At 36.1% G+C, this 12,978-nt stretch overlaps 1 protein-coding gene across 19 annotated transcripts in view; it reads right to left on the bottom strand.

The window, feature by feature from the left end:
• Positions 1 to 91: 91 nt before the first annotated feature.
• Positions 92 to 12,978, bottom strand: part of LOC110184297 (potassium voltage-gated channel protein Shaker) — a 128,313-nt gene continuing 115,426 nt past the window's right edge. For 9 of the 19 annotated variants that reach the window (XM_086836765.1, XM_086836769.1, XM_086836767.1 and 6 more), the window contains 4 exons: positions 9,323 to 9,452; positions 6,571 to 6,761; positions 4,506 to 4,973; positions 92 to 3,582 (listed from right to left, as the gene is read on the bottom strand). In XM_086836765.1, coding sequence (XP_086692891.1) covers positions 4,513 to 4,973; positions 6,571 to 6,761; positions 9,323 to 9,452 — 782 coding nt within the window. In that variant the 3' untranslated portion in view covers positions 92 to 3,582; positions 4,506 to 4,512. The remainder of the gene's footprint in view (positions 3,583 to 4,505; positions 4,974 to 6,570; positions 6,762 to 9,322; positions 9,453 to 12,978) is intronic. The other 10 variants (XM_086836766.1, XM_086836770.1, XM_086836768.1 and 7 more) reach the window with 3 other exon arrangements.

Raw genomic sequence — 12,978 nt, forward strand, 5'->3', positions numbered from 1 at the left:
TATATAGGTATAGGTATAGGGTATGATTTATGTCGTGCCTATTTACAGTTTGAATTTTTGCTTGTGTGTTACTTAGGCTCAATTTAATTACATTAAATTTTTTTGTCTGCTCATTTCGAATTAATTGTAATTTATTTAAACATATAATAACATTTCTTTTGCTGAACACATTTATTCCAAAATTTTTTACTTTTCTTTTCTTTTTTTTTTTGTATTTGGTTTTAAGCTTTCATAGGTAAATATTAACACGATTTTCTGGTTTTTCTCTTCTGTTTTCAATTCGCTTTATTTGTAGTTCATTGTTTTCTTTTTTTTATGTTTTCTTTTTTTGTTTTTATCTTTAGTTTTATTTTTTGTTTTAATTTTAGTGGCTTATTTTGTGATTAAATCAAAGTCTTAAGATGTAGGACAAAATGTGAATTTGTAATAATAAAAATTCAAAATCAAAATTCTAAATTCTGCTATACAATCAGTAAACCTTACACTCATTTACAGTTTTTTGTTTTGCTAAATTTATTTATCATTTGTCTAGATTAAGGCTAAGAAAAAAAAAACAACCTTACTTTACACTCGGCTCCTTGTATCTTCTATCTGGTAACATTTATCTGCTATCTGGGTTCCATCTCCTCTCTGTATCTATGAAGCTAAAACCAGTACTATCTCAATCCCGATCTAAATCATATAAGGTCTATTCTTAAGTAAGCGATTTTCTTTTCGTTATGCTTCGTATTTCCCTCTCCTCTGTAACATTCTTTCTCCTCGTTCGATTTGGTGTTTGCAAGTTTCAACATCTTCATCTGGACCATTTTCATCGTTATCATCGTATCTTTTTATCTGTATCTTTTCCTAATGCCTAATTCATATCGCTTACACATACAAAGAGCGACTTATTGGTATGACTAAGTACAGTACAATTAAATGACATTTGCATGTGTGTTTGTATGTGTGTAAATATTTCATTAAGTTTTTCATTTATTTATTTAGTATTTATATTTAGTTTTATATGTTTCGGATTAGAGTCATTAAGCTTTTCGGTACGGTTTTTGTTTTGTACAAAAAAAAGAGAGTTGAAGGTTTTCGTCCTGCTTTCTGTAGATTATCTTTAGTATCTGTATCTGTATCTGTATCTGCATCTGTAATTGTATCTGGAGAAAGAGTATTTACAGCAGTTAGTGCCACAATGACGTTGCCTTTGTCCTTTCTAGCCACTCTCCACTGTGGCCCTGTGGAAACGCGCATCTTTATTGTTTCTTTTTTCTTCGATATTTTTTTTTTGTATTTTTTTGAGCTGCTTCCACTGAATTGCAAGGATTACCGGAAAGGATGGTTAGATATTATATAAATATTTATTTATATATATATGAATTGATGTTGGAATTCGGAAACATAGGGACACACAGAGAGAAGGAAGTGGGGTCTCCTGTCAGCCAGCGCACAATGTTCCATAAGGCACTTTGCTCTGCTCTGCTCCTCCGGATCTTCGGTTGGCTTCAGACTTTAACTCGGCTTCAATCTCTCTAAATATCCCGATTTTTCCCTGTTTTCGTGTGTGTCTGTGTGTGTGTCTAAGGGTAAATGTGTGTGCGTGGACGGTTCTCAAAGCTTCTTTTAAAAATTTACACTTGAATGATTTGCCATATAGTTTCCATTGCTATTCATCAATATACAGCGGCTGGTTGTTTTCTCTTATGTACAGGGTTTCTTCGATATATATGATATATATCATACACATATATATATGTAGGTATACATATACACACACATCAATTTGTATATACTTTTAATATGTTATTTGCTCTTATTATTTTATAGTTTCTTTTTTTTTTATTATACATTTTATGCAAACATTATGAGTTCGCATACTTCAGTCAAAGATTTTGGGTTTACTTTATACTTTATACTTTTATCTTTATTTTTTTTTTATATTTTAATCATTTTCTTTTACTACTCTTTGTTGTTGTTTTTGTGTAGATTTTTCTTTCCGCGGAAAATTGAGTTTTTGTGATGGGGAAAGTAAAATGTATAGTAACCCTTACAATTCAGTTGAAGAAATCGCTTTTAGTTAAATTTTTTACCTTCAGCTTTTGATATATATTAAGTCTGCGTTCGTTACAAAAATCATAAGAGCGTTTTCTGGTTTTGTGGTACATCTCCTGTATTTTTTTTGTATGCTTTTTCTTTATATATTTTCTTTATTTAAATAATTTTATTGTAATTAAGCTGATCTGTGACCGGAATTCGAGCAATTTGTGGCCTGTTTTGACTTATGTTCGGTCTCGTTTAGTTTAGTTTGCAGTCGTTTTTTTTTTGTTTTTCTTCAAAGAAAAATTAAAAAAAAAAATACACATTGCGCTTTGCCCTTATTTTTTGTTTTTAATTATTATTAACTTTATAGTTGCTTTTGCTTTTTTAGGTGAATATTTGTACTTTTTATTTCGTTTTAATATCGGGGGGATCGAAGCAGAAGAATCGCAGCTGATATGGGTACAGTTAGTCGGTGTTTAGGTGTGTGGGTTATCAGTTATCGGTTATCGGTTATCGGGTGGGTGGGGTAATCGAGATTTAAGCCCTAGTCAAAAACCAAAAAAGGTAAAGGTATCCAGATCCAGGGATCTGAAGATATATGTTTAGGTTTATACACAGAATACACATACATACACGTCTATTAAGTGAATGCTTGGTTAGTTAGTTCAGTTATCGGTTTATCCGGTTATTCAGTTAATTGGTTTTATCTATCTCTGTCACATTTAAAAGCACACAACGCCTTTGGGCTGACTATACAAGTGGGGATGATTTTATGGGATTTACTTTCATTTCGTATTTAATATTACGGCAGTTTTACTCTACGTCAGTGAGTTTGGTGAGTTTGGTGAGTGTGGTGAGTGTATTTAAGGATCTTCCTATAGATGGACTGCTTGGTGCTACTGCTTGCTCAATGGTGCACTGCTTTGATATCGTCCCTAAAGCCTTACTTTCATTTCTCTGTTTTCTGACTTCGCTAAAATAATTTCGTGTGAGCTTAATGACTTATTTGAATTATTTACAGTTTCCGGTTGCAAATGGAGTTTATTTCGCTTGATTTTGGAATTAAATGTTAAAAAGTTGAGTTTTTTTTAGTTATTTATAGCGTCCATTCTACCTTCTTCTTCGATGTTTATGCTGTGTTTAAATCCCTCTCGGTTTATCATTTGTTATTTGTCATTACTTCTGGGGAGAGGTGAGTTTATGCCGTACTTATTATTCATTCATTTATTTAGGTAGTTTTTTTTTAGTTTTTTTTTTTTTTTTTTTTGCTTGGTTTTGATTCAAGCCTGTGCTAGCTTGGGTCGATTTTTAGTTTGTTTTTGTTTCTTTTTTTTTTTGTTTTGTTTTTGTGTTGTTTATCTTTAAATGTATATTTTAATTAAATTAATTTTAAATTAATTTAAATTTAAATTTAAATTTAGATTTAATTTAGCAATAGATTAAATTTTTTTGTTATTTGTTCTACTAAAATTAAATATAAACAGCTTTTGTAGTCGTTTCTGGCATCCAACGTAACTCCTGTCAAGGCCAAATTTATACCACGTAACGTCTTTTGCACTGATTTATATATATACATACATTCATACATACATACATACATACATATATCATTTATATTATATACGTAATACATACATACATGGGGTTCAAGACGTAGACAAAAGGTTCAGATTTCGATATAGGTATATAGGTTTCAGATTTGGTTTTGTTTAGGTATTGGTTTAGGTTTAGATTTTGGTTTTGGATATGGTTAATACATAAATATAGGTAAACATATGTATCGCGTAGGTGGAAGAGAGCGCCACGTGGAGAAAAAAGAGAGAAAAAGTTATGTTCTAATCAAATCGCAATTCAATTCAGTTCAATTTTAGTTATCGGATGCTCGCACTGCACAGGGAAAAGAGTTTACTGTATAAAAAGATGAGAAATTAAAGATTTAAAATATATTTAGCTATGATTTTATGACCATTTTCTGATCCTTTAAATGATTCTGAAATTTCTTTCCTTGTGGAAAGTACTGCACAAACATTGCAAGTTATATTATATTATCAAGTTCATCTCCTAAATTTTCAAACATTTCTATTAAAACTATTATTTAATTAATAATTTATAGCAACTTTTAAAATATTATTAAACTTTTTTCCTACACCGCGCAGCAATTTATCAAATATTATATGGTTTAAACTGCTTTGCATCTGCGACTACGACGGCGGCCAGTGCGAACAATCCGTTTTGGAATTTTGCATTTTGCTTTCGGCATTTTGCAACACTTAAACGTAATTAAGGACTACGGCTCAAGGTGCACGGGTGTATATAGGGGGTTTTTGTGGTGGGGAAAAGAAATGAGTGTGTGTGCTAGAGAACAAGAGATCGTTAGAGATCACGGGTTATCGAGAGAGATAGAGAGTGATATAGGTGGTGGGGGGACGGGGCTGGGTGTGGTTCTGTGCAGCAAGCGAGTGGCGTTAACCAACACTTACCCAGTAGTCAAACGTCGGTCTCGATACTAACGGCCAGGGCATTATTGTGCCTCATGGTGAGGCCGCTGGTGCCACTGCCGCTGCCCGTTGCCGCCGTTGCACTCGCGCTCGCGCTTATTGTTGTTGTGTTGGACTGTTGCTGCTGCTGTTGCAGCTGCTGCTGCTGCTGCTTGAAGCCATTCTGCTGCTGCTGCTGCTGCTGATACAGTTGCGCCTGCGTCAGCTGCTGCAGTGGATGCTGCAGCTGCTTATCCAGCGACATCGACATCGATGTTGCAGGCTGCTGTTGCTGCTGCTGCGTCTGCTGCTGCTGCTGTTGCTGCTGCTGTTGTGCTCCCAAAAATGGAGCCACCGTACTGCGTCCAGGATGCGTTTCTGTCAATCCCGGCGTGGACTCAACACCATCATCCAAATCCATCATATCCGATGATGACTCGGATAACGAAGATTTCTTCATGTGTTGACCTACTTGGTGGTTTGTATGCATTGGTTTTAGTGTGTTTTCACGCGTTGGCAGACAGTTGGAGGTGTTTGTTGTGTTGTGTGTGTGTTTGTGGGGTGAGTGAGTGGTTCGATTGGGGTATTCACACAATGCCAGGATGCGGGAACGGGTCAAATCGGAGCATAAAGTTCCGAGTGGATTGGATTTAGGGTAGAGTTTGGGGGGATTTTTTTTTGATTTTGTGTGGAGGTTACGTTTCGATTCGATATTCGAATTGGCCATACAATTTGACGGAATAAAGAGAGAAACAAAAAGAAGAGAGAGAGAAGAGAGAAAGAGGAGATCACACATACAGTTGTAATGCATCATCGGCAACAGTAATGTTTTTTGCTGTAGTACTTGCTTACACACAAAACACACACGGTACGTGCACGTCGGTTGTGGTTGTGGCATCAGTACCGCTGCCCCACCAAACACGGTTGCCATAAGCGCTGCAGCATGCCACCCACCAGGACACCAGCACACCAACGCAACAACGCACCAACACACCATTTCACCAATGCTTTTTATGCCTTGTGGTGTCGTGGTGTGGCTTGGTATGATGTGGTGTGAATTGGTGTGTGCTTTGGTGGGTGTTCGGCAGTGCACAGAGAAAAAACATAACATCTGTTCCATAACTGTCATCTCAACTTTTTCAATTAACTTTTTGTTCAACAACACATCTCATAACCGTTGGCATATCAGACTTTAGTTTGGAATTAAGAAATCGAGGGTTTTACTGAGATTATAAAGGATTTCAATTACGTATTATAATAAATTGTAATAACTAAGTTTAAATGTAAAAGATATATTCTACAATGTTGCAAAAAATGTCAACAATTTGTTGTAAAGTTTTAGAGATTTTACTTATATCTGTTTTATATAAGATAACAATATTCTAAAAGGATAAACCAAAACTTTTTGTAAGTCAGCTAAAACTATTTTAAGTCTTGGAAGATTTAAATATTAATCGCTTTTGTACAAGATTGTTGGAGTATTGGAATTAATAATTCAAATTAAATCATTTTTATTACAATAACAGGATATGGATTTCCCTAAAGCTGATACGCCCCAGATAGAGGTTTGTTTTCATAGGAAATGATGCCAAAATCAATGATATTTTTTTTCTCTGTGTGGTTGGCATCATGTCTTGGTTCGAAAGCAGTGCCGGTACCCAGTTGGGGCTTATAAGACTTTAGTTGACGGCATTTGGGACACACGGCACCGCCTTCGGCATCGGCAGTGGCATCCACAATTCGTTTCTTTCTTCGTAAATGTTTCTATTTTTATTCAACGGGGATCTACTGTTCTTGGTACTTTTCTTATACTTTTTTGTAGCTCTACTTGAATTTGTGGTTTTGGTATTTGGTTGTCTGTTGGTAATTGGTTTTTGGATGGATTTTTGTTGCGGATGGTTTCGGGTTGGTATTTTATTTAACTTTCATAAATGCAAATCGAGTACGGGTTTCGAGTACGAGCTCAAGGTACAAACAGAGAGAGAGAGGAGCCACTGAGCTCCAGAGAGCGATAAAGAGACGGGGGAGTGGTGGTGGAAAGGGTGTGCACACACAGTGTTGAACTTACCTAATGTACCTGGCAAATATGGACAACTAGTAACGTGATTAAAGTTCTGGCTCTGCATCTCCTCCTGATCCGTTTCGCGGTGATAGAAGTAGTTGAAATTGCTGACGATGACCGGCACCGGGAGTGCGATGGTCAGCACACCAGCAATGGCACACAGTGATCCCACAATTTTGCCCCAAACGCCGACGGGTCTGTACCATCAATTTCAATTTCAATTATTCAATCAATCAATCAATTTATCAAATCCAGATTTTTTTTTCATTCACAATTTCAAATTCAATTTCAAATTCAATTTCAATTCAATTTCGTTTTCGATTTCAATTTCGATATCAATCGATAGTCGCGATAGTCGTGTGTCAAACGATTAACGATATCATGAAATTTTTTAGATTTGGCATTTCATTAGCACATTTTCATTATCATTTTGCATTTCATGTTTTATGTTTTTCGGTCGTTTTAGGGTTGCATTTTATTATTAATAGCAATTTGTATTTGTAGTTTTTGTTTTTTTTTTATAGGTGATATATATATATTTTGGTGCAATTTTTGTTGTTGTTGTTGGTTTGGGGTCATTGGTTGTTGTTTTTGGTTTAATTAACATTTGATACATATATATATTTTTGTATACATATATATATATTTATATTTGAATCGAGATTTTTGAGTTGGTTGTATTTTTTTTTTAATTGATTATTTTTTTGGTATTTTGTTTTGGATGGAAGCGAGCGATGTTAACGAACGAACGATATAAATAAAATGAAAATACAAATATATAAGAAATGTAAAGTAAAACTCTCGTTTTGTTCTTAGTATTTCATTTGCGTAGGGTTTTCATTTTTTTATATATCATATATACTGTATGCATTGGCAAAATCATACGGCATTACGCATTATATATATAGTAGATACTGATACAGGTATAGATATTGGATAAGTGTACGCTTATATAGTAGTTATATATAGAGAGAGATATATGTATATAGTAGATATAGAGGCGGAGGGCTTAAGTAGGCATTAGTCTAGCAGAGAACGTTCAAATCAAAGAAGTACGGAAAGAGTCAGAAAGAAGAAGGCACAACACTTAGAACAACGGGTGTGGGGAAAGCGTATAATTCTGGTATGTTTTTCTTTCTTCTTTTTTTTGGGTATTTTCTGAGGCATCTTGTTGGGTGCGTATATATATACAGACATAATTATTGCATAAGTGCGAGCGAGTGGCCCAGGTGTGTGTGTGTGTGTAAGTGAGTGAGGCTGTTGAGGGAGTGTGTGGAAAATACATATGCTGGCAGACAGACACACAGAGAGTGAGTGTGAGAGAGGGGGGAGGTGTGTGTGTGTGTAAGTGAGTGTGTTTGGGGAAAACTTTTCCCTTTTCCATCCTGTTAAAGTTGGAAAAAGTAGAGAGGAGTGAAGAGGTTGTTGTAAGGCAATTGGATTTGGCAGAGGCAGTTGGGCTTTGTTGCTCATTAAAGGCGGCTGTAGCTCAACTTTTATGCCCCAGTGTGAGTGTGTGTGGGTGGGGGGTGTGTGTGTGTGTGGCATTTATCGGGCACATGCAGCATGCTTCGTCTGGATATCCTTCTGCTTCTGCTTTATTTTTGTTTTCTCCTTTTTTCTTTTTGTAGTGTGTATGTTGTGTGGGGGTTAAACTCGATAAACGCTTGTTTGGCCAGCAAATTAAGTTATCGTTATCGTTAACGCTCTGTATGAGTGGTTTTATCACCCCAAGTGTGTGTGTGTGTGTGTGTTAGAGTGTTAGATGTTGGCGATTATGAGCATCACTGTACAGTGAGCACAATGACCGGCATGAGACTTTGATGGAGTTGATCTAATGACTTGTTTTTTGGTATTACTTCGAGAATATTACAGTTTGTTTTTTTCTTCTCTTTTCTTTTTGGTTTTTTATATATTGTTTCTTTTTTTTGTGAACTAAACAACGACACAACGTTACATAGGTAATTTGCGATAAGAAAATAATAAGCATAAATACTTGGCGCAAAAAGAAAGATTAAAAGTTGAAGAAACGCAATGAGATGGAAACGGAAGACGCGAGAGAGACAGGGATATATAGGGTGGAGGCTAGTGCGAGCGAGAAAGAAAGAGCGATGAGGATGGTAACGGAACGGAAACGTAGACCGAACGGAAATGAGCCAAATGATACGAAACGTAACGGAATAGAACACAAGAATTATGGCAAAAGGCAAAGATAAGTTACAAATACAGAGACAAAGACAAATACAAATAGAAGTTCGTACGGAATACAAACAAACAGCTCAGCGATTTAAAGTAAGAGACAACAACAGTTAAGTTTTCATGTTTTTTTTGTTTTCTTTTCTTGTTTTTGGTATTTAGCATATTAGAATCGGGAGATACGAAACTCAAATGGGGGTTAACAATAAGTACAGTTAGGTTTGGATACAATTCAATAGATAGCTTTAGTTGGGTTTCAGCGGTGGGTGGGGGGCGGGGCGGGCTTTTAATATTAGGGCTTCATAGCTTTTAATCACACATAACGCAGAGAACGCAAACGAAACGGTTGGAAACAAATTAAAAAAGAAATTAGAAAGAAAACACATACAGGTGGAACAGAGTAGGAGCGGAACGCCGATAGAGCGGCGTTATCGAAACGATAACGGAACGACACGAAACGATAAAGGGGAAACGGAACGGGAAACGGAATCGAAACAATAAATCATAACTGGAGTTATCATAAACGTAATCATAAGAGTTAAAATTGTATAGATTTGCATACGTCATGTCACCATATCCAACGGTGGTCATGGTAACGACCGCCCACCAAAATGCATCGGGTATGGACTTGAAGAAGGAATTTTCGCTTCCAGCTTCCGCAAAATAAACCGCCGATGAGAAGAGTACGACGCCTAAAAAAATTGATGGGAGAAATATTGCTTTGCATTGGTATTATATTCTTTTATGTTTTTTTGATGTATATTATTATTATTTTTTTGAAAATAACATTTAACCAAAGAGTGTATTTTTTTTAAAGGTAGTCGAGTAGCTTGGGTCTAGAGTCTGGATGCGTCAGAAGCTCGTCAAAGTGTCTGTGGTTTCAGGGTGTTTTCTGTATTTAAAAAACTTTAGTTGGTTCTATTTCAATGTCACCATTTTTCTTCGGCTTTAGCCGCAAGATAAATTGGCAAACCTGGTGGGCTTTCTGTTTCAGTGTTTCTGTTTCGGTTCAAATAAAAAAATATGTCTGATATATTCACGTGTGAGTTGAATGGACTTCACCACAATCCGGCGGCATTCCCAAGCAGAAAATCTGGTCTTAGCCCCATAGACAGTTCAAGGGGGTCTCAGAGAAAGATCAGAAAAGCAATTCTCTGCTAACCACTGCAACGGGGCCAAGAAATATGGTTATATCTTTGCGGTGGAACGACAGTGGACAATGGAACGAATGCCATGAGAACGATATATAGACGTTATTCCTCGTCGGGGAATTGGTGGGATGCGGAACATACTAAGGGGGATGTTGGAGAACATACTGAGGACGAACGAAACAAAAAAACCAGATGAAAACGGAACAAATAAGGAAATTAAGAGAGAATGGGAGACAGAGACAGCAAACTGATCATGCCAACAAGTGGGATCAACACTCAGGGAACGGGAAAATTAAACGTAAATGAAAATGAGATAAATAACAAGGGGAATACTGGAGAGGAGAGGTTGGGGATAGCTGGGTAACAAGGTCAATTAAAGCGAGCGATCACAAAAAATGGAACCACAACATCTATAGCTTGCTTATCATATTCGTATTCACATCGTTCAATTTACAAGGATAAAACTGTATTCCCCTTTTGTCACAACTGTACAAATGCGCCGCCCGGCTTTGCTGGCTGTAGCGGAACGGTTGGCAATGGATCCACTGAGACGGATGTCTCATTCTTTCATTATTCTATTTACATTTGGCAAATACATTACAAAGACACCACATACATAGCGCTATAGAAAGATATATATATATATAGCCTGTGACGGGTGAGAATGGGAGGGGACTGTACAACACTCAGTTACAAAACAGAGAGAAGAAAAAAATAGAGAGAGAGAGAGAGAGAGCGAGAAATAGGGAGATATATAACATATACAAGATGAAGATAGAGATAGAGAAAGAGAGCAGGAATATGGAGAGTAGCTAGTGCCACGCCAGGCAGCACACAGTTGTGAACGTGGTAGGAACGTGTGGAATTGGAACGGAAATTTTGAAACATGGTCAGTACCTCATATCACCATATCCCACCGTCGTCATGGTAACCACAGCCCACCAGAAGCCGTCCGGTATTGATTTGAAAAAGGAACTGTCACTGCCAGCTTCCGCGAAATAAACCGCCGACGAGAACAGGACCACGCCTGAATTGGTATCCGATCGTAAATTGGGATCGGTGTAAACGGATCGGAACAGAGATCAATCGTTATTAGAGTGCAATTCATTGTTATTTTCTGCTTGGGAATTTTGTTCTTTTTTATTTGGCTTTTGTTAAATATTTTTGTTGGGTTTTTGGTTTGTTTTTCTTTTGGGGCTCGGTTGGGTCACGGGAACAGATATCTGAGCCCCGTCAGATTTCAATGTATGGCATAATCACCTTAAGTCTTTTTTTTTAAAACAACTACAAGATATACATAAGACTATGGATTATGAATTAGTAAATTTTCGTTATTTAGAATTTGAATTTGGTGCACATAAAAGAAAACTATATATTTGTATATGAATTTTAAAAATGTTTAAGGTTAAATTTTTATGCTGGACTTGTATGTATGTTATGTTTTAGTAGAGAGGTGTGTTTGGTATGTGTGTGTATATATGTGGGTGTCACACAAATAGTTAGCAAAATATTACAAAGGCGTTAACAAAAACTGGTATGTTCCTCGAACCAAAACCGAAGCAAGAAGGGCAGAGACACTTGCAATTGGGAAACTATCAAATTCCATAGCATACATCTCTGCGCTTTTAGAGTGTGTTTCTGTGTTTGTGAGTGTGAAAAAGATATAGAGAGAGAGGAAGATAGATATAGGTGTATTATGTGTTGGTGGTTAGTAGTAGTAGTAGGGCACTTGATCGGTGGCAACTAGCTATACAGAAAAGTATTTATTTATAGAGTATTTTGATTGGTTTTGATTGGAGTTAAACATGAAACTAGCTAGGTATTTTGTACAATACAATATACATACGATATATCGGTTTCATAAGTAGTAATAGTTGTAGTAGTAGTAGTAGTAGTAGTAGGTAAGTAAGTGGTCATATCCATTGATTTATATACAGATATATCAATATATCGATCTATAAACTACAACAAAATGTAAACGGAAGCGGAAACGGAAACTATTTTGTCTCTTAAAACGGAATGAAATGGGAATTTGGAACAGGAACAGACACAGACAAAACAGAGCAAAATTGATCATAATTGCTATATATGTATATACATTGATTCTATATTCTTGCCAACGATATATTGATATAAATGTGTTCATGTCGGTTTAGATATGGTACACTATATAGATTATACATATGATAATACTTAGGTATGGTTAGTTAATACGTTAATCGGTCAACGGGTACAACAACAAAACTATATGCTATAAATTACAAACTAGAAATTAGGAACTAGAAGCTAAAAACTATAGAACTAAAAGCAAAATTCAAACCACGGCACAATCTGTGGACATGGACATCGAAACGACAAACGTTGATGATGAGAGAGTACGGTTTACGGATTACTGAAACGGTTTTACGGATTATTGAATACGGATTACTGATAACTGATTACAGATTACGGATTACAGATTACAGATTACGGATTACTGATTACGTTTTACGAACAACTTGAATGTGATAGAAACATGAACAACAATACAAAATATATATAATTTATTATTATAATTGATACAGATGGTTGTCACTTTGTTCGCTTGATCTTTTTTCTGTATGTATATATATATAGGGTTTGGAAAATATATATTATCAATCACCATTTCTAGTTGCTATGTATTTTGTTTATATTTGTATTTATCATTGGTAGGACAACAAGTATGCCAAGAAGTTTGCCAATTTTAAGGCATTTATCACACATTTTGGGCACACCAAGGAGTTCAAGGATAGGGACAAGGACCGGGATAAAGGTTAATTGTAAAGAAGGCTAAATACACTGTTAGAAAACAAAAGAGAGAGATAGGGTCTACACACAAACCTGCATGAGGACCTTAAAATTGGCAACGACTTGAGCACGGCGGCTGGGAGAATCTCTAATTGAAACGATTTACTCTATAGCACATCATCTCCACAGCACATCCGTTTTTGTTTGCACTTTGTCAGAGTATATCAGGAGTAATAGACTAAAATTCGAGTACACTGAGAGAGACATTTTTGCTGCTGGTGGGGTTATCCAAAAATAA

Source organism: Drosophila serrata, unplaced genomic scaffold (genome assembly GCF_035046125.1).
Source record: "Drosophila serrata isolate PLE 108 unplaced genomic scaffold, ASM3504612v1 contig_293, whole genome shotgun sequence".
Taxonomy (NCBI): Eukaryota; Metazoa; Arthropoda; class Insecta; order Diptera; family Drosophilidae; genus Drosophila; species Drosophila serrata.